The 24,579-nt window shown below is 41.4% G+C and overlaps 1 protein-coding gene and 1 pseudogene across 4 annotated transcripts in view; one reads left to right on the top strand and one right to left on the bottom strand.

Annotated features, from left to right (window-relative positions):
- The window catches only part of LOC105035332 (probable 1-acylglycerol-3-phosphate O-acyltransferase), a 76,841-nt gene that overhangs the window by 38,136 nt on the left and 14,126 nt on the right, over positions 1–24,579 (top strand). For 3 of the 4 annotated variants that reach the window (XM_010910869.3, XM_010910870.3, XM_073246713.1), the window contains exons 2-3: positions 8,723–8,959; positions 19,209–19,255. In XM_010910869.3, the coding sequence (XP_010909171.1) occupies positions 8,723–8,959; positions 19,209–19,255 (284 nt within the window). The remainder of the gene's footprint in view (positions 1–8,722; positions 8,960–19,208; positions 19,256–24,579) is intronic. The other variant, XM_019847304.3, reaches the window with a different exon arrangement.
- On the bottom strand, positions 786–3,369 carry LOC140852888 (uncharacterized; annotated as a pseudogene).

Consider the following 24,579-nt stretch of genomic DNA (forward strand, 5'->3'; position numbering starts at 1 on the left):
TTTTGTCGAGTGTCTGTGACGCTCGTAGATGTTTGGATCATCAACATAGTCTGAAGGGACATCAGTCCAACCCTCTAGCCAAGCTGCACCGTATTCTCGAATATTCATCATCCTATAAGGTATCCTCTCTGGATTGTAAGACATCTCAGACCTCTTGCTAAAATTCTGACTCTGAGAAGTATCCTCGAGATGATGGTACAGTTGTGGAGGAGCCCATCCAAATATGCCAGTAGCAAAATCTGATCCGTAAGATGCTCCAGGCTGCATAGGGTAGTAACCACTGGAAGATGATGCCTCGGATGCACCATATGCATATGGATCATAAGGTGGCTGTGGATAATAGGATCCATAATGCGAGGATGATCCAGATACATCCATGGACCCTACTCCACGTGCAAGATCGTCCGCAGCTGCATCATGTGCTGGACGACCTCTAGGAGCTCGTCGTCTATATGAAATCGGCTCCCCACGATCTCTACTGACTCGTCCACCATGATCCCTATCCTGTGTGACATGCGTAAACTGAGACTCACCAGTGAATCGAATATCATCCTGTGGCTGTGTCTCATAAACGATGGTCTCCTGTCCTCCAGTTTCTTCCTGATCTTCAGATTCATGGCTACTACTACCAGTATCATCATCACTCTCCCTGGTGTCTATATCTGAACCAGATAGCTCCTGTATTCTCGAGAGTGGTGCACGTACAACTGTCTTTTTCTTTCCCCCCTTGTGCCCCTCTGTGACTGAGTTTTCTGTGATTGGGAGGATGGATGCCTTCTTGCTGGCTGTTGGGAGGATCGTCTATACATCTCTCGCTCGAATCTCTGGGAAGATGTATCGGATAGCAAGTCATGTGATGAATGAGTCCCTTGTATCCCCTCAAACTGTGGCTGATCAGCGAAACTCTATGTGGAATATTTTTTTCTACCCATTGCCCTGGGTCCACCCTGATCTCCCTCGCCACCACACTGGCTGGTCGTGGAGGAGATCCTGGCTCATCAAGTTCTGACTCCTGCTGCTGACCTGCAAGCCATCCGATGATCGGATCGTCATCCTCGTCGGTATAATCATCCAGCATCAGATCAGTGTACTTCAACTGAACTTCCTCCTGAATACATTTTAGCCTCAACCTCAGATTGTAGTGAACGTATACAAGATCGTCGAGGTATTTTTGTGTCAGATGATTTTTCTGTTTGCTGTGGATAAAGGTGAAAGTAGACCAATTACGCTCACAGCCACTAGCAGAGACCGTCTGAGAAAGAATACGGACAGCCATATGTCTCAAATTTTCTACTGACGTTCCAAAATGAATCCACCATTCAGCTACAAAAGCAAAATTACATATCAAATTTGATGATATTATTAAGCAAAATTACATATCAACCTACATTGCTCATTATTGATATGTAATTTACCTGGATTCATCTGCTTTTTGCTTACGACAGTTGATGGGACTCCAAAACTGTCTGATCTCTCTCTAAACTATTTCATCTGAAATAAAATATATTTATTATTTATAAATATATCAGATCGAATTCAGTTGAATAATTACATCTGTTTTAAACTAGCATACCTCTTGCAGACACAACGACGCGATTTTTGGATCGGGCACCATCTTATATATGACATTGCAAAGAGCAGCAAGAAGCTCGCTATCCATATCTATCTCTGGAATAGTATACTGAAATCTCGGATTCAAGTAATAAGCTGCAGATAAATTTCAAGACTGATTAAGCACAATTTTATTTTCATGTTTCGAAAAAATATTTTAAAACATTCTTGAATCCAAACTTACCAGCTAGATGCAAATCTCTGTCTATCTGATAGTCCCAATGGCGCTCAATAATGTTAATGAATTCTTGAGCATGCTTGGGATCATTCTCACTGATCTGTTTCTTTGTCCTCTCCATCATGTAATATAGGAAGCCCATCTGGCGGTATCTCTCGCTGTCCACGACGCGAAGCACCTCATATAAAAGCTTGATAGCCTTCATTATCTTCTCAGTCCGCTGCCAAAATGACTGACTCGTCACCAAGTTCTCCATATGACTTCCATCAGTGCTGGCCCTCGCATATCTGCTCTCCTGTCACTCGGCACTAACAAACATCTAACGTAGGGCTGTTTTCTTCTGAAGAAGATTATCAAGTGCTATGTAGTTGGTAGCAAACCATGTGATACCCGGTCATAAGATCTCCCCCCAGTATACGTCCGCATCAATGAAAGAACCCATGTGTGGTTGTAGATGAATCTAGTAATGGTCTGGGCAATCTCCACTACCTGCTGCACCCTACGAATCTTTCCGATATCCATCAATATAAGATCAATGCAATGTGCAGCACATGGGGTCCAGTATATCTGCGGTCGCTGCTCCATCAGCAACTCTCCGGCAGTCTTATATTGTGGTCCGTTATCTGTGATGATCTGCACGACATGCTGCTCACCCACTGAATCAATCACCTCCTCCATCAGACCAAGGATATATGTGGCATCGTGCATCTTATCTGAAGCATCGATTGATTTATGAAAAAATATTTTTCCATCACAGTATGTCAAAAAATTAATGATGCTCCGTCTAGTAGGATCTATCCAACCATCACACATCACTATCAGACCGTATGTAGGTCATTTATTTTTGTAAGAAGCAATCCATCTCTGCAGATCCTCCTTATTGCTGTCAAGAAGCTAACCATAGATGTCCTTAGATCCTGGAGGATCTACACCCTGGCCGGCAGCCTCTATGGCTGAAATAGCAGATCGATAGTAAGGATTGGCTGCTGCATTTGTTGGAATATGGCTGAAATGAAACCATTATCCAATAGCTCGCCACATATCCTTCTTCTTATCTTTTTTCAATATACTGTCAATTCTCTGCTGCTTTGAATCCTTGCTGGGCAAAGTATGTGGATCCAAATCTTGAATGCTGGCTTCTGCTGGAATATCTCTGGAGGACCTCCTCCTACTGCCAAAAGCTTCCAACAAAGAAGACATGCTGCGTCTGCTCCCTCTACCACCAGGCTCTCTGATTGAGGTAGTCCTCCTTAACTCGAATTCTCCCCTACCAGTCGCTGATCCAGATCCTAATTCATAGTATGATGGTCCGAATCGCTCTCTGTACCGGGCCATCTCCTCCTGCTGGTACTGATCCGCCAAGCTCGCCTGAATGGCAGTCTCAATCTGTACCTCCTCATCTGAAGCAGAAGTCTCCTCTGACTCTCTAGAGTGATAAGAAGGTGGCTCTGCAGCTCGACGGTCTACTTCGATCTTTTTCTGCTTTGTCCTTTCCTTCGCTGCTTTCGAATCAGCAAAGTGCTTTTTTATCAATTGTCGGACCTTTTGCGGACATTTCCGACACATGGACACATCAGGATAACCACCAGTCAGATGCTGCTTCAACCTAGTCATCCCTCCTCCCTTGAACTCTGTGTTGCACCATTTGCATCTCCAATGATGCCGAGCCGAGAGTATCTCGCCATGATCCCAACCGATGTCACGCTCTGGATCTTTCTTCTTACTCATTTCTGTAAGTATAACAAAATACTAATTATTTCGAATTATCTATAATATAACACTAATTACATATATTTTTTATTTGATAATATTTTTTACTATTTAAATATTTATAAAAAGAATTTCAAAAAAATCTCAAGTTAGATTCAAATATTTCAATTGTTTTGAATCATTCTAAACATTATTCTCAATTTCAAAACTAACACTGATTTTTTATTTTTTTAATTTTTTAATAATTTTTATATAAATAAATATATACTATAAAATAGCTGATTAATTAAAGTGAACGAACGTCATGCTCTAAATTCTTTTCTTATAAATATATGCAAGTACAACAAAACACGATAGTTTAATGATAATTAAAATAATTATATATAATTTTAAAATAATTTTAATAATTATTTTAAAACTTATAAATTCAAAATAAATATGTTATATACTTCAAATAATATTTTTAAATTAACTAAAATATAACACTATTTTTATATATTTTTTATTTTATAATTAAATTTTTTAATTTTAATAATTAAAAAAATAATTTTTTTATTTCAAATATTTGAAAAAAAAATTGAAATTAGATTTAAGTAGCTTGAATCATTCTAAACATGATTCTCAAACTCTGATTTTTTTCTCTAAAATTTATTTATTTTTTTAATTTTTAAATAAATAAATAAATATTTAAAAATATTTAAAAAATATATAATTAATAAAAATTAATAATTTTAGTGTCATCGTGTAGATCTTTCAAAAATCTATCACATATAATTAAATCATACCAAAATCACAAGATTTTGACATGATTTTCTCTTAATTTCATTCTTTCTCATTCTTATCCTATTTTTAACGACAAAAATAAAAAAAATATTTACTAAAAAAATAACATATTATCTTATCTCCGGCCAAAGATCAGCCTCTCCTCGAACCACTCCTACAATTTGACGGAGTTTTTTCCTTTTTTTCTAATTTTTCGGAGGTCTCAAGGGTTTCGTTGAGACCTTCATAAACTTCGGATCCTCGGAAGTTCTCTGAGAAGTTCTCAGAGAACTCTTAAGCCACTCAATGATTTAAGTCTCCGACCCCACCTCCCTCCACCCCTCCCCCCTCCCCACTTTATTCATGTGGGCATGTCGGTATGGTTCGGTTCACACCGAACTGGATCGAACCGATCCATACCGTCCGATTTTGGACGGTATGGATGCGAACCGGACCGAACCGAGCGGTTCGGGACGGTTTGAAAAATTTTTCGAAAATCGGTAAACTACCGGTCCGGCTCGGTACTCCTCGTATCTGGCGGTTCGGCCCGGTACAGCGAACCCTGATTTTGAGAGCTCTTTTTGGGTTTTCTTAGAAGAACTCATGAGGTAAGAAAAATAGCACAGGACCCATGTGGATAATGAAACCTTCTTGTGATATGTTTTTACTTTATGATTTGAATCCATAATTTGTTTAATCTTCTTTCTTAGATTTTGTTTTTTTGTGAGGTTTGTCTTTTATCCTAAAGCAAGGATCTAAAAACAAGTAGGATATGTATCCCTATCTGGTTCCAAGTTGGTATGGTATTGGGATTCTTTCATCCCAACACTTGAGATAGGCCAGTACTTGATAATATACTAGGATGCATCCAAACCTCTTTTCCTCTATTTTTAAATTTTTTAATTATTTATTTTTTGTTGATTTTAATAATTTTAAAGATACCTTTAGCATTTTGAATAGGCTTTTTGAGCCTCTTAAATGGGCATGGTACTATTGACTCCTCACTGGCACTCTCTCTTCCTCCTCTCCTTCCTCTCTTTCTCTCTTCCTCTCTTTTCCTCTCTCCAATTCTTGGACTAGAGCAAACAAAAGCATTACGTCTCCTTTCTCCCATGAGTATGACCCAAAACTCCTCTGCTTTTAACCTTTCCCCTTTGGTTTAGCTTGCCACTTGAGCGGACCTAAAGACCAAATAGCGCATTATGCATTTCACACTCTAAGCCTTAAAATCAAATCCTTGTTTCTATTTTTTTTTATTTTTAGGTGCAGGGCCCAAAGGAGTTGTACACTAGGAAGAGCAAATCATAGCCCCTCATTGGAAATACAGAGGGAGAGCATTGAGATAATGCCAGCAAGAATCATGAGATGTGGCCACATGTCTAATAACGAGCTACCAACCATGCAATGTATCTACTTAGTCCAGTGTTTTGTGTCCAATTTGTTAAAAAGGATAGAAAGAAGATCTTCATTTTTAAGTACACACAATTCTTATACATTAATAATAAAAATTTAAATGATAAAAAAAAAGCATGGGAGTCCATTCCATCATCATTAATTGATGAAGATATCCAAGAGAAATACTAAAATAAGTATAGAAAAATTAATAGACAAAAGAGTGTTAAAAAGTTGCTTCCCCTCTCCCTATCCTTACAAAACTGGCTGACTAATAAGTGTCTAATCAATGAAACATCATTGACAAAACTCGTCTTCACTCTCCCTCTTTCTTGAAACATTTTTAGACTGTAGGAATAGGATCGATTGGGAATAAATCATCCATGTGTTTGAAGTAGTCATCTCCTTGCCATATTGTTGAGTCGAGGTTTTGACCAATGTTGAGCATGATGGTTCTTAAGTTGTTAGGAAACAAGCCGATCTATGCCTAGTCATCAAAATCATCAGATTCGGCATGCCAAAGTCGTAGTCATTGTAGAAAAGTATCACCTCAAATGGCATAAAGGTCTGTATCTTGTCTAGTAAGCTGATATCAAAGGTAAGCATATTGCCCTTCTCACCTGAGTCCTTCCTGATTGTTGCTGCTAGTCCTGTGATGACTTTGACTTCCATACTCTTGATGGTAGGAGGACAAGAACCCTTGGAGGTCAAAGGTGGGAGGGGAAGGTTGTATGACTCCTTGCCAGAGTCATACCCATGCTTGACTCATGACTCCTAAATAGGTAAGATGGCTATGATTCCTTAATTTACCCAGCTAGTAGAAAGTCAAAAAGATAAAGAAAACAACTCAAAAATGCTAGATGAAAAACCCTCTATCATAATCCAGTCTTCACAAAATAAGAGTTCCTAACATTCTGCAACCCCCCTTCCCCCGCCCCTATGCTTCAAAATGAGCTTGTTCTGAAAGTTGGATTTTACATGGGTTCATTTGTCCCCACTCACTGCTATAGCTCCTCTCATTCGTTTGATAATAAGATAGATCCTCCCCAAGTGAAAAGAAAGAATCCTCGCATTTTCTGCATCGGTGGATGAAGAATCACGAACATAAGAATTTCTGATTTACTGGCAGCTGGAACAAGTGTCAACCTCAGAGTTGAAATTCACTGCAAAGTGAAATTCCCCTCTTAGGACAGCTATACAGAGGAAGACTGTATAGTGGTACATTTCCCACCCATTCTGCTCCTTGTACAGACTGGAGGATCAGCATAAGACTATGTTCTGCATAGAATGGGAACTTTCCTGTTATAAGTTTATGCCTTTCAGCTTTAAGAATGCTGGGGCAACCTATCAACGGGCAATGGTCACTATCTTCCATGACCTCATGCATGATTGCATGGAGGATTATGTGGATAATGTCTTTGTTAAGTCCATGACCCGTGAGTCCTATTCCAATTGCCTTCCGAGAGTTTTTGAGTGGCATGTTGGCCCTAAGGAAAACTGATCAACATCCATTTGAGTGAGGGAAGTGAGAAAAAGTGCATTCTTCCACGCTGCCATCATCAAAGCAAGCCTGATTGATGAAGAGAAAAGGAAATGCAATACTTATTGAATTTGAATGGAAAATCCATCTCTGTTTCTTTACTGACAAGCAAGCCTGATTGATGAAGAAGAGGAGATTGTTGAGCTGTTAAGTACAAGTACACATCATAAGCTTTCAATTACGACCGCTTACTTTATGAGCTATCAGGTGCTGCCACACTACAGATATATGATGGTTTTGTATCATGATTCATGTCCAATTGATTTTTCGTATGAAGGGCGAGCTATATCTTCTGTTTTGCAACAATATCCAAAGCTTTTTTTGTCTTGGCCAGGTAGGAAGCATGTTAAAGGCTGGGTTGTCAAGTGTGTCCTTGTTGAACACTCCATATTATCTATAATGTGTTGTGCCCCTTCTGTAAGTGCCAACCATACTCTTCATACTATTTCCCTTACAATCAAGCAATGGACATGGTTGCACAGATCATATGTTTATGAGGTTTATACATCACCTCATGGCACATGTTTGAGTGAAGTTCCTTATGAGAAATTCTCGAGGGTTGTTTTGTATAATCACAAACTCAATTGGAGAGGTTTATACATCACCTCATGGCACATGTTTGAGTGAAGTTCCTTATAAGAAATTCTCGAGGGTTGTTTCGTATAATCACAAACTCAATTGGACAACCGCTCAAAAAAGTTTGACACTCTAAATTGGTTGTTATTATCAATTCTTTTAAGTTCATCTTCAAAATTCTCATACTATAAGGGGCCTAAAGAAGCAAGTATTCCTTCAACAAATTCTTCGCATGCAGGGGATGGTTGAGAATTGGTTAATGCTAAAACTCCATTGTTGAAGATTGTGTACGAAGAAACCTTGCAATGAGAACCAGTATTTTCCTCTCATATCTCCAAATATCTGCCTAGGAAATATCTAATTTGCATGAAAGTATAAAGGGAAAAGACTTGTGTCTGTCTGTATGGGGTTCTGCATCTATATGCGCATGTACATTGAAATAGAGATATATTTTGTACGGTGACCCCCAAAAACTCCAATAATATTGCCTATCCGATACCTTAAGAAACTGGGGTACCATAAGCCCTTTTTGGTTCATATTACCATCATTATGATTATCATCATCTGTACAAATGTCATTTCTATTAAATTCGTATTTAATGGTTTAATTTGTTGCTCTTAGGTCTGGGTGCTAATTGATCAATTTTGAATTTGTGCTTGTATTTAAAAGCTTTTGTTATATGAAAAAGAGACCTTTTTTTCTGTTTCTTACCCAGTCTGTGAGATTTTAAACAGTAGTTTTTGGAATATATAAGCAAGATCTATTAGGGTCTCTGGTTTCTATGCTCTTAGATACTTAATTATGTCATGGTAAGCATGTATTTGCAAGTTTTAATTACTCAAATAATAAGTTTAAAACTAAATATTTTAATATGTAGGGTATGGATTTCTTGTGCTGTTTGTGTATTTCAAAGCTCAAATTATTATTTCTAGGAGTTCTTTTTGTATTTCAGAAATGGATATGTCCAAGAGCAAGTAAATATTGGTTCTGGGCCACCTGGGTCAAAGGTTAGATGGTTCAGGTCTTCCAGTGATAAGCCCAGGTTTATCAATACAGTGACATTTGACAGCCCGGATAACTCGCCGACACTTGTCATGGTTCATGGATATGGTGCTTCTCAAGGTTTCTTCTTTCGGAACTTTGATGCCCTTGCTAGTCGTTTTCGAGTTATTGCCATTGATCAACTCGGGTAAGCTAGGCCAGTACTTGAGACCTCTTTTAGCAGCAAATTCTCTGAATATTCATTTTTATCCTCTTTGATCTTCATTTAATTAAGAGTTTTAACCTGTAAATATTTATATTTGTCATCATGATCATGGCTATGCCTGGAATATATCTATTCCAAATAATAAACAGCATATCTAATGCATCCAAAAATATTTAATGACCTCTCTTAGCAGCAACTTCTATGAATATTTATTTTTCTCTTTTCTTAATTCTTCATTTGATTAAGAGTTCAACCAATATAAGGTTTTTGTGGTCATGGTACATCGAGGGCTAGGAAAAGACTTGTTCCAAACAATAAATAGCCTATTGGATGCATCTGAAAATATCTAATAACCTTGGTCTTTCAACTGCCATCTTTCAAACCTTGTTTGGAATATAACTAGACACCACACCAAGTAAAGGAAAAAAAAATCTTCAAGCTTGAAATGTAGGCCACCCTTTGAAAAGCCACCATCGTTGCTAGCATTTCTCGAGCTACCTTGTATCTTTATTTTCCTTAAATAGTTTCCAAAAAACATGGTTCCTCGGTGGCTCCATTATTGTAGTTCTAGTCCAAGGTATCTTCTATACTTAAAAGATGCTACTTTAACCATAATTTCAAGTGCAATTTTTGAACCAGAACAAGGCACAAGCAGTAGAATGAACAGCTGCATGCCACGTATGAGCTTGCAGCTATGCTTAATACATGCTGGGCATGCTGAGTGTTCCATGTGAGCCAGTGACTAGCATGAGTATTGGCACCGGCATCTTAATCTATGACTTCAACCAAGATTTCGCTCGATTGTCTTTTGAACTCAGGTGATCAAATTAAGTCCTAGCCTTTCTCCAAAGGAAGCTTCTCTCTCATTTTGACCAACTTTCTCGTATAACTTTTCTATGGCTTTGAAAGGATTTTTAAGGCCTTTGACACTTCTTATTTGTTGGGTGGATGTCTGGCCTAGACACCACCTTCCAAGATCTTTTCAGTACCACACGATGCAGCAGGAAGAAAGAAGAAACAAAACAAAAAGAAAAACAATCAAAATACGTGGATCAGCCACGAAAGGACTCGCCTCCACGGGGCATGCAAACTTCACTATGAAAAAGAAATTTTATAAGAGGAGACCTCACCCTCAATCCTTGTACACCTAATTCTCTCTCACTAGAAGTTTCCCTCACAAAAGCTCTCTCTTGGAAAACCCCCTGAACCCTTGAAGTGCCTGGCGACTGCTGTCCAGGAGCCTCCTGCTCCTTATCTCTCAACGCTTCCGCCTCTCTCTTCTCTCGGGTTCCGTATGGCTCGTACGGCATGAAAAATCGATCCACTAACCCTCTCTGTTAACGATCAGCCCTATTTAAAGGGCTTAAAACTTGATTAGAGATGGATTAGGAGTCCTAAACAAAGCCAGATAACCCCCTGGACCGTTGGATCAAGATCGGGACGTCTCTGGGCCCTCCGATCGCGCTCCGGTCCACGGAATAGTGCCGTGGACCATGTGAAATGCGTGAGAAACGCATACGCGGTCCACAGACCCACCTGTGGACTGCCCGATCCACGGTGGACTGGAGAATAGGGCCAGCAGGCCGCCTGGGCCTGGGCCGCGCCTGCGCGCGGGCCTGCACGGGGCTGGGCCGCGCGCCCGGCTGGGCCGTGCGCCCGCTTGGGCCGCGTGCTCGGCTGGGCCGCCAGCCCGCCTGGGTCGCGCGTCCCACGTGCCTGGGTCGCGCATCTTGCGCGCCGCCGCCTGCGGCCGCGCCGCTGCTGCCCGCCACCGGTCGCCGACGGTCCTCTGCCATCTCGGGTCTCGTGCCGACTTCAAAAGCTCGTATCTCCTCCATCCGACTCCGTTTCGGGTGATCTTGGTCTCGTTGGACTCCATTTTTTGCCGCGAACCTCGCTGTCAGCTCAATGTGGGCTGAATCTTCAGACGTCAAATCCTAACAATCTCCACCTCGACTCGATATTCGGCCTCCTCCAAACTCCGAGAGCTTCTGGATCTCCTCGCCCCCATGTCCTGGGGCAATCGCCTGCTGATCATGGATGGGCAAACATGGGAGTCGAGCCAGGCTGCTCGATCCCATCTCCGTCGTATGCTGTGCTTCTCCTGACCTGAGACCTGCTCGGGGCATCATCCTGCGGCAATAGGAATCTCACCTTGCGACATTGCCTCTCGTCCTCCTGAGTCTCCTGTCTCGTGCCCGATCCGCCTCTTAGAGCTCTACCTCGCTTTGGGCTCCACCTGGCTCCCGAAGCTCCACCTCGCACTGGGCTCCCCGCCAGGTAATAATGTCCTCTGCTCCCCTTCTTCCCTTCCAGCACAATCCTATCGCCGCGTAACACCCTCAGAATTCCTCCACCAGCTACCATCTTGTAGTCTCTTGAATCCAGTCTGCTAAGTGAGATAAGATTTCACCTGAAATCGGGTATGTATCGGACCTCCCCCAATCACCTCACTGCACCGTCATGTGTCCTCCAGCTGACCGTCCTAATGCCTCTGATCGCACAGCTCGATCCATCCGGCAGATATACAGTGCCCTCATTGTTCTCCAGGGAGTCAAACTGCTCCTCTCTGCAACATACATGATAGGGGCATGCAGAATCTAATATCCACTGCTGGGAAGAAGTAGATACCTCGTCAGATATCTTCAGGACATCTCCATCTGAATCGCTGCCGGCCGTCGCTACAGCAGCCACCGTCCGATTTTTGAGTTGAGGGCAATCTCTAGCTAGATGTCCCAACTCCTCACACCGGTAACACCTGATTTTGCTCAAGTCCCTCCTGGACTTGGACCGCCCTCGTTGCGATTTCCTGTCGCTCCGTCTACCGCTTCCTGCTCCTCCAGAAGCCACTAAAGCTGAGCTACCGCCACCTGAGTTTGAAGCTGGGTTCTCCCTCCTGAGAACCTCGTTCTGGAGTATCGCCGCGGTGACCTCGTCCATCTTGATAGTGCTCTTCTCCACTAGAAGAGCAGTCACCAAGGACTCGTACGAAGGGGGAAGCGATGCTAGCAAAACCAGTGCCGTGGTCTTCTCCTCAACATTCTCGTCAACGCTGAGGAGGTCGGTGAGGATCTTCTGGAAGTGGCTTAGATGCTTCTGCACGCTCTGTCCCTCAGTCATCCGCAGTTGGTAAAACTGCCTCCAGAGAAAAAGTATGTTGGTGAGAGACTTCGTCATGTACAACTCCTCGAGCTTCGACCACAGCACCGTCGGGAAAGTCTCGCTCAGCACATAGATCACCACCTCATCTGCCAGGTACATGCGGATGGTACTCACCGCCTGCATCTGTAGCCGTTTTCAATCCCGCACCTCCATGGTGGTCGGCTTCTCATCGTACAAGAGAGCATCGATCAATCCCTGTTGAATGAGCACGTCCTTCACCCTTGCCTGCCACAAGGAGAAATTGCTCTTACCATCGAACTTGTTGATCTCCATCTTGATTGTTTCTGTCTTCTCCATCTTCAGTCTTGCTCACCACCACTGCAATCTGCGTCCTTGTACCGTCTTGCTCTGATATCACTTGTTGGGTGGATGTCTGGCCTGGACACCACCTTCCAAGACCTTTTCAGTACCACGCGATGCAGCAGGAAGAAAGAAGAAACAAAACAAAAAGAAAAACAATCAAAATACGTGGATCAGCCACGAAAGGGCTCGCCTCCACGGGGCATGCAAACTTCACTATGAAAAAGAAATTTTACAAGAGGAGACCTCACCCTCAACCCTTGTACACCCAATTCTCTCTCACTAGAAGTTTCTCTCACAAAAGCTCTCTCTCTCTTGGAAGATCCCCTGAACCCTGAAGTGCCTGACAACCGCTGTCCAGGAGCCTCCTGCTCCTTATCTCTCAGCGCTTTCGCCTCTCTCTTCTCTCGGGTTCCGTACGGCTCGTACGGCGCAAAAAATCGATCCACCAACCCTCTCTGTTAACGATCAGCCCTATTTAAAGGGCTTAAAACTTGATTAGAGATGGATTAGGAATCCTAAACAAAGCCAGATAACCTCTTGGACCGTCGGATCAAGACCGGGACGTCTCTGGGCCCTCCGATCGCGCTCCGGTCCATGAAATAGTACCGTGGACCACGTGAAACGCGTGGGAAATGCATACGCGGTCCACAGACCCACCTGTGGACCGCCCGGTCCACGGTGGACCGGAGAACAGGGCTAGCAGGCCGCCTGGGCCTTGGCCGGCCCGCGCCCGTGCGGGGCTGGGCCGCACGCCCGGTTGGGCCGCGCGCCCGCCTAGGCCGCGCGCCCGGCTGGGCCGCCCCTTGCGGCCGCACCGCTGCTGCCCACCGCCGGTGGTCCTTCGCCGTCTCGGATCTCGTGCCAACTTCAAAAGCTTGTATGTCCATCCGAGCTCCGTTTCGGGTGATCTTGGTCTCGTTGGACTCCGTTTTTCGCCGCGAACCTCGCTGTGGGCTCAATGTGGGCTGAATCTTGAGGCGTCAAATCCTAACATTATTTTTGTCAACTTGTCATAACATCATCCAATGAAATTGGGATATTCTACTATAACACATTAATGCTCTGAGTTCATATACTTGGATTCCCTTGTTTAAATTTCTTGAACACAGATTCTATTTATCACCTTGTTGCAACTTTCATGATAAACAAATTTAACAAAATAAGGTCGTCTTTATCTGTTTCGGGAAGATTAAATTTTATAATTGCTATATTGCAGTGCTTTCCATTGATGTTGAGAGCACTTCTAGACTTCAGTACTTCTTCTCCTTAAACTAGTCAAGACACCTTGAAATCTCAAGTGTTTATACTTAGAGATGCTAGTTTCACTAACCTTTTACCCAGTCATCTTCTAATTTAGGAGCTGGAAACAAAGTCCCGGATTTTATCTTCAAGAGAAACTCTTTCTTTCTTTCCTCAGGGTCTGTTTGTTTCCTTGTAGATGAAATTGAAAATCAGGGAAGTCATGAAAGAAGCAACTTTCAAGAGTTCATTAAACCATTAATCTGCCATCGTATGTATCTCACTAACTTCCATAACTTCCATATAATATATTATTTGGAAGAAAAAAATAATGACCTCCCAATCAGAAGTCACTTTATGGCATAAAAACCATCATGCTTTCCTTAGTTTCCTATATAGTACAGGCAACCTCTCCAATAAAGAAAATGCAAAACAAATTATTGAAGTGTAAGTTGAAACAGAAAATTTCTACTGTTTGAAAACCTTGAAAATGGATCTTCATTCCTAGGGATTCATCCCAAGGAACTCACTTCCATTGTTTCTTGTAGTTAAACTGAAACAAGCAGATCCTTAGTCTGCCAACTTTGTACTGGAACTTTTTATGGCTTTGAAAATAGTTTAGATCTTTGACACTAAATACCATTACCATATCACTAAATCAAATGAGATGTTTTGCTGCAACAAACAAGTTCTCTGTGCTTTCATATACTTGGCTATCTTTGTATAAATTTGTTGAATACAAAATTCTACTTGTTTCCATCTTGCGACCATTATAATCAAAGGAAACTAATATATTAGGGATTTTTTTATCTCTTTTATCCATTCATCTTTTTAATAGCACAGTGCCATTCTCTCCCCTAAATTTGTTTTGGGAGGCACCTCTGCATATCAATGTTCTACTTGAACTTGATGTCTACTGGCTTCATCACCATACCAGTGCTTTTACTTGTAAACATAAAAATTGCTGAAGAAAGCATCTAGGAAGAGTATACAATTTTATGTAACTCATCCTAATTGATTGCGTTTAGATTCCACAAGCACCAAAATTTTCAACTTGATGCAAGGATATGCCATAATAACCCTTGGGAAGAGATTTTATTATTGGAGTGTATCTTCTATCTTTCAAGGATATAACCCCATGTAAAACAAAATTGGATAGGTAATGACCACTTCCTTGCACGAACTAGAAGATAGCCATGAAAGAAGCATGTCATGCCCCAAACCCACCTCTCGGGCCTGGCATGTGATGTGGCCGCATATTCCCTAGGCTATAACCTTAGAGAATATTCAAGGTCTAAAGATTTGAACTTATTATCTAATAATGATATATCAAAATTAAGATAATTTGATATTTCATAAATAAATGTCGAAAATATAGGCTCTAGATCAAGATCTGCTATCTCGGTACCAAATTCCATACTGATACCATCTTATTACAGTGTCAGTATGCGATATAGTGTAATATGGTGAGGTATACTGAGTGTCAGTATGGTATAAGACTGTGTAATAATTTGGTATTGATATGATATACCTAGTATGGTATAGTATTGACTGCTATGGCAAAGTTTGGTTTAGATATATCTGATATTAGATACAAAATCTGACACACTTTCTCTAAAGTACCAATATGCCTAGTATGGTATAGTACTGATTGCTATGGCAAAGTTTGGTTTAGATATATCTGATACAGATACAAAATCTAATACATACTTTCTCTAAAATTTTGAATCGACCACGCTAAGCTAGGCATCCTGTAGGCTTTGAAAAGAGATCAAATAATAATATGAGCTAAAAACTCAATAAGAACCCTCCACGCATGCACACCACCATGAATGAGAAAATAATTTTAGCAAATATGTATAACTGCTAAGGTAACATTAAAATGTGGCAAGTATAAAATTCATATGCTAACAGTTTAGTAATTAAATATTTATTTGATCACTGATGGTTTTATATATTTCACATGTAAACCAAAATCAATGCCAATAAGCATATCATATACTACGATTAAAGCAGCATCCAATGTATATGACATATCACTGAAATAGCTGCTTTGTTATACATTCCATATATCACCAGGTCAGCAGTTCCATTGAATAGTAATTTCAGTTAGATTCTATCTCCTTATTTGATTAACACATCGATCTAACAACGTTATCCTTTCAATATTTGACTAGTTATGACCATGCTCTAGTCTGTGGTACGCCAAAAACACACCATGCTTTCTCTTATTAGGGGTGGCAATTTTACCCGACTTGCTAGGTACTTGACTCGATCTGATCTGACCCTAATGGGGTGGGTTTTATCCAATCCGATTGGAACCTGGGATGGGTATGGGTTCTAGAAAAAATATCTGAAGTAGTTCGGATAGGGTACGGATAATGGTATGTTCTGATCCGAATTCAATCCAATATAACTTAATATATATCCTCTTTGCAAAATTATAATGATTTTATATTATTTCCATGTACCTGATCTGACCAACCCCTCTTGTCTACCCAATTCGATCCGGTCCGTATCTCTATTTGACCCGACCCGAGCAGAGATGGTTACAGGGTGGGTATGGGTATGGGGTTTTTCACTTACGAGATGGGAATGGGCATGGGCCAACTCGACCATACCCGATCAGTTGTCCTCCCTACTTCTCATGACTGAAATCCACGATATGGCACCTTTATCCATAGTTCACACACCTTATATACCATGTTTCATGTGTGGTCAGCTAGTGCAGATGCCCCTTTCTTACTTGATCTTATAGTTATGCAAAATCTAATTTACTTGTAAGTCACTATTATTGTTAAGCATAATTTATTATCTTGAATTGATTTTTCGGCATTCGACTAGCCACAACCATGCTCTAGGCTATGGCAAGCCAGATACAATACTGGCCCATAGTCCAAGGCTAACACCATGTACACCAGATTTCATGAATGATTGACCAGTCCATATCCCATCGTACAATTATGCCAAACTTATGATTTTCTTTAAATTATTGACACCTAACATGATTACTATAATTAGGAGTAAATTAATATATCTCATACAAAGTTAAAATAAGTTATATCATGATCCAAGCAACATCAAAATCATCTACACATGATACACATACCAATATATATAACATATCCACCATCATACTGGTGATGATGGAAAGGGATCCATACAAATTATTTATCTTTATCATTAGCATATGATATATGTATGTCCAAAATATCCATAATCATGCAGGTGGTCATGTTTAGGGATTGTTACCTCTATTGGCAGTGCAACCAATTTAATATCATAATTTGGTTCGTAGATCCACCTAATGCATTCGGTTAACCTACAATTAATATCCGACATAATAAAATTTAGAAATCAACTTTACTAATTTAAATAATTAATTATTATTTTTTAATTTTTCTAATTTTTCAAATCTGATTTTTCAACCTTAACCCTAAATCTAATCCTACAGTTTGTACAGCCCAATCATAGTAGTTAAATTAAAGAAATAAAGGTCTAGAAGTTACCTTAACTGGTGGGTCAAAGAGAGACCCTTCTGGATTTGGATTACTATCCACCTGTACATGATCAAATCCATCCTAATTAGGAGGATAATCCTGGTTGAAAGAGAGGACTAGGGACTTTGGTTATGGGTCCAGGGTGGCGATCCTGGTCCTAAGGGTTAGGGATTTTGGTTGAAGATTGGATTAAGGTCTAGAAGTTACCTTAACTGGTGGGTCAAAGAGAGACCCTTCTGGATTTGGATTACTATCCACTTGTACATGATTAAATCCATCCTAATTAGGAGGATAATCCTAGTTGAAAGAGAGGATTAGGGACTTTGGTCATGGGTCCAGGGTGGCGATCCTGGTCCTAAGGGTTAGGAATTTTGGTTGAAGATTGGATTAAGGTTAAGGTGGAGAATGACATTTGATTGTTGAACATAAGGTGAGAGAGTGTAGGCTATGTTCAATCCAAATCATGGAAAGAGAATAGAGAGAGGAGATAGAAAGAGAAAGATAGAAAGAATAGAGAGAGAGATAAAGAGTGAAGGGAGAGGAGAGAATGAGAAAAAGAAAGAGAAAATAGGGGCCTCGAACTTGTATGCCCAAGAGGAGAGAGGGAGAGAGAGAGGAAGTGAGGAGGAAGGTGAAGGGGTATGGAGCTCACAAGCAGGGTGGCTGTGGTCTTTGATGACATGTAGTGTTTTTAGTCGTCGGGTCTAATGCAGGATACTGGAGAAACAATGAAGGGGGAAGTGATGGCAGCCTTGGTGGCTACTGTCATAGAGAGACAAGGGGAGGTGGCAAGGCTCATTGGTAAGGTGGATGGTATTGGTAGTAGCAAAAGCTGCCAAGCGACAAGGAAGCAAGAATAGGAGGGGGGGTCCAGCATGTGGCAACCAATCACATTCTCTGGCTGAGGGAAGGGGGTGATGGCAATGGCAAGGTCGCGATAGGAGGATGTTGAAGGAAGGGGATAGAAGGCTTTTTAGTGGCCCAAACGGGAGAGAGGAGGAAAAAGTAGAGGGGGAGGCGGCAGCCTTGCCCTCCTTCCAGTCACCTTAGTGTTAGGTAACAGCATCCCAAGGAGATGAGGCTGTAGATAGGTGCTCTCGATAGCGTGGTGTTGCAACCGGGCACCCGTCTTGACACCATGCCATAATAAGGTGATTCCTATTCACTCGGTGGAGATGATCCCCCCTTCTCCTTGCTATGTCACTGGATGCATCCAGCTTGACCAATCCCCAATCAAGGCCTGCTCATGATGGTCCTCACAAGACGAGAGAAGCATTTATCTAACAAGGATTTAGATTAGAAGGATGTTTTAGTTTTAGATGATTGTTAGGTATTGTGCAAAAGGTGAGACAGGGTTATCTGAGTTACTTTTTAAGGTTTGCTAAGCTAGGGTAAATGAGTGAGGGAACAAGAATCAACTCTGCATTTTGATGAATTTCATCAAGGAAAGTGTGATTATACTTATCTTCCTCTCTCACCCCACTTCTCTCTCTATTGTTCTTCACCTTGTCTCTCTCTCTCTCTGTTCTCGTATTATTCTGCATATTTTAATATTCAGATCCAGTCCAGATCACAAAGTAGGATCTGATTACTCTCCTCCTTTTTCCTTCCTTTGTATCCATCCATCCTTGTTTGCTTCCTTGTCATGTTTTCCTTCATATCCTTCCTCTATGATTTTCTATACCCTGATTTCAAAATGCATCACATGTATCTATTAAATAGTTCTCCAAATTTATCTTTGGACTTTGGGTGCCTTTTCTGAAATTCCAAGTCATCATTTAGCTTGCTCTCCTGGAAGTTATTTTGGATTTCTTATTGAATCATCTCTCCATTTGCTTTTCCTCTCCAATAGATTTTTCTCCATTTCTTTGACATTTTGATTAAATTGTTTTTTAAGTTCTTAACTTTTTGGTTATATCTTTGCTTAGTCTGATGTTTTGATACTTATTACCATATTTGGGACATTTTGTGCTTTTAGGATACATTCTCGTGGTGACCATTTACACATGATTTTTTTTTTTTTGCAGCTGGGGTGGGTCAAGTCGACCAGACTTTACATGTAAAAGCACAGAAGGTTTGTGGGCCACTTCTTTTGAACTAATAAATCATGTTATTTGCACCGTTGGGTTATTTGAAACTAATTAGTGGTCCAATAATATTTAATTTCATAATTTATTTATTTCTGTTAATCAAATGTCAAAACTAGTTTCAACATTATCCCCCAAATGTAATTCTATAAGAATCTGATTGGTTTTACTGAGATGTCACTAGTAACAAGCTTCCAGTAGATGTTAAACTACTATTCTTTAGTTGAAAAGGGCTTATAGTGAATTGTAGCTGTGGGGATTCATGCTAACAACAGGTGTCATGATTTTTCTTTTGGCAACCTTTTCTTAAAGCTTAAACTGCAATTAGTTATAGAAAAAGGGTGCACTATGGATTTACCCATGGTTATGCATGTTAAAAACAACATATTTCTCTTTAACAATAAAATTAATTTATCTCAAGTTGGAGGAACATGAAAATTGTCTCTGTTATATAGTTTGGTGAATAATATGACTTCACTTGAGTACTATCTATATAACCACAACAATTGACAAGTAAGATCCATGCCGAAGAATGCCTATGTACAACTTACATGTGGCCTGTGCATATTGTGATCTATATAAGGGCCTTTGCATGGGAATAAAGTCAATGAACAAATAAACATATTGCTTGGTACCGCTGACTCTTAAAAGCACACCTCTTTTCCTCACCTCCCCCTCATGGTGAATTCAACCAAGAGTTAGTGTAGTGCTTGAGCTGGTAAGGATGGACCAACCATATGGTAGCTAAGATTTTTATCAAGAAGGGAAAATAGCATAGCATTGAAATTTTAGCAAGAGACGAAGTGTTTAATCTATTCAATGATGGCTTGGAAAAGTATTCAAGACGTGCAGCCTTTTTCTGGTAGGAGGAAAACTTCCACATTTGAGCAATCATGCAGCCACTAGCATCAGCATGAACAAGGTAAAATAACTTCTTAGGAAATTCAGATAACCAAATGTGGGGCCTCATGTGGTGCTTCCAAAGCTCAGGAGATCAAGGCTAAGGTTAAGGTCCAAAGTCCATGAGGTAGTCATCGGGGTTTTAGGGCTAGTTTGGGCCCTAAGGTGAAAAACTGTCTGCTTTTCGGGTCTTGAGATTCAGGAGACTTGAGCCTTAAGGATCTGACTTGTATTGGGCTTGGTTTGAATCCTAGGTAGGTGAGATTGGATCAAATCATGGGTATATATGGGTTTGGGTTAACACAATCTCACATCAAGTTAGCCAAGGAAGTTTTATGATTGGGTCACATTGATCTTGTATAAATACTTTTGTATTTAGGATTTGATTTTGAATCAAGAAATAGAAATCACTTTCTCCCTAAATATTCTCTCTCTTCCTCTCTCTCTTTCTCTCTGGTTGTTGTTCCCTATCAGGGAAAATCGAAAGACCTAGCTGCCATCTCCTAAGAGGGGAAGGAAGTAGATAGCGCCTAGGATTCCTAGCGCCCATAGGAATCCTAGCGCCAAGCCTTTGTTGCCGGCCCCCTTTGTTTCCTCCTTTAAGTTGCTGTCCCAATCTTGTTCCAGGTCTTCATCAAGGTTCCAGCAAGTGGTGTTTTTGATTTGATGGCAAGGAAGGTTTTAGGAAGTTGGGAGAAGTTTGAAGACTTCTAGTCACCAACAAGTTCCAGCAGCTGCATGCTTTTGTTCTCCAATTTGTTTCCTGCCTCTTCCAACATGTTTCATCAGTTGGTTGGTGTAGGAGGATCTCCACATGCCTGGGATCGTGTCATAACAATTGGTATTAGAGCCCTTGTTGCATGGAAGGAGAAGGAGAAGCCAGAAGTTGAAGATCTTCAAAAACTGAAATTTCAATAAGGATTCTATTAGGATATTTCTCAAATTTCTTGAAGTTTTTATTGTGTTCTGGTTTGGATCCAGCCATGGGAAGCAACATGAAGGTTAATTTCGAGAAGTTTGATGGGAAAGAAAACTTTTTCATGTGGAAAGTTTGGATAGAAGATCTCCTAGTTCAAGTAGATTTGGATCTGATGTTGGAGGAGAAGTCTGAAGGAACGTCGGATAGTTAGTGGATGTCCTTGGAGAAGAAGGCTTGTTTCGTGATTAGAGGATATTTGGTGGATGCGACGTTTTATTCGGTGTTAGAAGAGAGGACCCCGAGAGGTTTGTGGTCGAAGTTGCATATCATGTTTATAAAAAAAAATATGTACAACAAGTTGATGTTGAAGAAGAGATTGTACAGCCTTCGGATGCAGGAAAGTGATGTCTTGGGTCACATTCAGAAATTCGATCGGATGTGCAATGAGTTGCTCAACATATGGGTGAAGATGGAGGAGGAAGATAAGTCGTTGCTACTGTTATGCTCGCTGCCCCCTTCCTATGATCCATTGGTGATGACGTTGCTCTACGGTAAGGAGACCCTAGAGTATGAAGACATGGTCTCAGTGTTGCGGTCCAATGAATAACGAGAGAAGTTGACCAAGGTACTCCCCAAGAAGGCTTAGCCGTAGGGGAGAGATCAAAAAGAGGAAAAAAAGAGGCAACTCAAGGGGATGGTCCGAATTTCGGAAGAGCAGGAGTAGGAAGGAAGCTAGGTGCTACAAGTGCAACGTGATTGGATACTTCAAACGAGATTGCCTGCAGTGGAAGAACAAAAAGGGAGATAAGGATCTGATGTGCTGAGTACGGTGGCTGATCAGGAGGTGGAGGACAATCTTTTGGTAGTATCAAATGATCACAGGCGATACACAGATGTATGTACCCTAGATTCAGTCTGTTCGCGTCACTGCACCCCAAATCGATCTTGGTTCGTGACATACACCAAGAATGATGAGGGGAGCGTGACACTTGGAGATGATCACCTATGCAAGGTCGTTGGTATTCGGAGCATTTGAATGAGGATGTTTGATGGGATGGTGCGAACTCTCAAATGTGAAGCACGTCTCAGGATTGAAGAAAAATCTGGTGTCATTGGGCTACCTAGAGTAAAACGGTTACAGCTTTTGCAGTCATGTCAGAAGTGGAGTTTTAAATATCTCCAAAGGAGCCATGGTGGTGACGAGAGAAAAGAGGATGGAGAACAACCTCTACAGGATGGAAGGATCTATGGTGATCGAAGAATCGGATGCAGCAGTAGCAGCGCAGGACCAGCATGGGGCTCATCGATTGTGGTACTACTAGCTAGGCTACATAGAAGATTGTGGGATGGAGCTGAGCAAGCATGTCTGATTCCAGATCTGGATGGAGATATTTTAGAGGTATGTGAGCTATGTCAGATAGAAAAATAGAGGAGAGTACAGTTTGCCAGCAGTTCAGCCCGCAGTGCAGTCCCACTGGAACTAGTTCACACTGATGTGTGGGGATCGGCTCCGATTTCAGCCAAAAATGGGGTGAGATACTTCTTGACCTTCATAGATAATTTTTCGAGGAAGGTATGGGTCTACTTCATGAAGAAAAAATCAGAAATCTTCACTAAATTCAAAGTGTGAAAAGTCGAGGTGGAGAAGAAGACAGGTTGGAGCTTGAAGTGTCTGCAATCAGACAATGGTGGAAAATACACCAGTAGGGAGTTTCAAGTTTTTTATGAGGAGTACGGCATCAAAAGGCACTTCTTGGTGAGGACTCTTTAACAAAATGGAGTGGTCGAAAGGATCAACAGAATCCTTCTGAAAAAGGCATGGTGCATGAGGCTGCAAGCAGGCCTTCCTAAGACGTTTTGGGTTGATACAGTGGATGCAGCCTGTTATTTTGTGAATTAGTCATCTCACACAAAGTTAGATGGTGGTGTTCCAGAGGAGATGGTCTGGAAGGAGGATTGAGTTGAGCCATCTAAGGGTATTTGGGTGCATGGCATATGTGCACATCAATGCTGGTGAGCGGAGCAAATTGGACGCTAGGTCACGGAAGATGGTGTTCTTGGGATATCTGCAAGGAGTTAAGGGATACCGGTTGTGGGATCCCTTGGAGAAGAAGGTCGTCATCAGTAGGGATGTTGATGAAAATTTAGTTCTCCAAAGGTGAGATGGCATGGAGGAGCAGCAGGAGGTCTAGTAGGGCAGTGTTGGACAACTAACATCCTATTCTATTTTGCCACTTACAGGTGCATTGGGAGGACTTGGTATTCAGGTGCAGCACTTTCCAAAGATATCTCCATAGGTGCAGAGAGCTCGGACAGATGAAAGAAGTCAGGAGGTCCAGCAGAAGCAGACTGGACTTAGGATGGACATCGGAGTTGCACTGCACAAGCCCAAAAGAAACGTCATGTAACTGGAATGATATGGCTTCGAGGAGACATTGTCATATGCCTTGATGACAAGCGCATGGGGACCCCTACACCTAGAGGAGGCTATGGAGAGCTAGGATAGAGAGAGGTGGGTCCAAGCAATGTCCGAGAAAATGCAGTCTCTCCATAAGAACGAGACGTGGCAATTGGTGCAGTTGCCACAAGGAAAGAAACTCATTGGTTGCAAGTGGGTTTACCAACGCAAGGAGGGGCCTTCGGAGCAAGAAGGTATCAGGTTCAAGGCGAGCCTAGTGGCCAAGGGATACTCTCAAAAAGAAGACATCGATTTCAGCGATATTTTCTCTTCCGTCGTCAGACATACTTCCATCAGGATGCTGCTGAGCATCGTAGTAGCTCAGGATCTGGAGCTGGAGCAGATGGATGTCAAGACGGTGTTCCTCCATGGGCATCTGGAGGAGAGCATCTACATGGAGCAGCCATCGAGATTTTGAGAGCCAGGAGCAAAAGGAGCATCATAAAGCAGTAGATGAGGGAAGGTTCATTAATGGGAGGACTAATTGGGGCTATGAAGGGAAAGAGTGGTGGGATTGGAGGCTCATGGGAAGATGTATTAAGGAGAGGATCTACTCCACTACTACTTTTGGATTGGATGACAATGGATGGACTCTAAAGTTAGCAAGGAGTTGAAAATGAGAGGAACTTCACCTGTCTTTGTCCGTTCTTATCCTTATCTTTGATTTGAGGCAATTACATTTGATATGGGACGAGAGGGCAAAGAGGGGGGTGAGGTGAAGGATGGTTTTGAAATTGAGATTGGTAAAGGCTTGGACATGGTCTTAGGTGGCTGAGTAGGGGCAACCAGGAAGCAAGAAGGGATTGGCAAACTAGGGATTAGGACCTATGTTGGGCTAGGTTGGTTGTGCTTGACTCATGGTCAAATTGTTGACCTGTGACCAGCTGCAAAAATGGCTTGGATCAGGTTCATGGATTGAAATACCACATGGAACAGAAAAATATCAAAGATTTAAGTTCATTGAACATTTTAATTGGTTGACTTTGAGGAAATTGATGAAGCTTATGATTTAAGTGCAATTCCATGTAATTAAA

Source organism: Elaeis guineensis, chromosome 12 (assembly GCF_000442705.2).
Source record: "Elaeis guineensis isolate ETL-2024a chromosome 12, EG11, whole genome shotgun sequence".
Taxonomy (NCBI): domain Eukaryota; kingdom Viridiplantae; phylum Streptophyta; class Magnoliopsida; order Arecales; family Arecaceae; genus Elaeis; species Elaeis guineensis.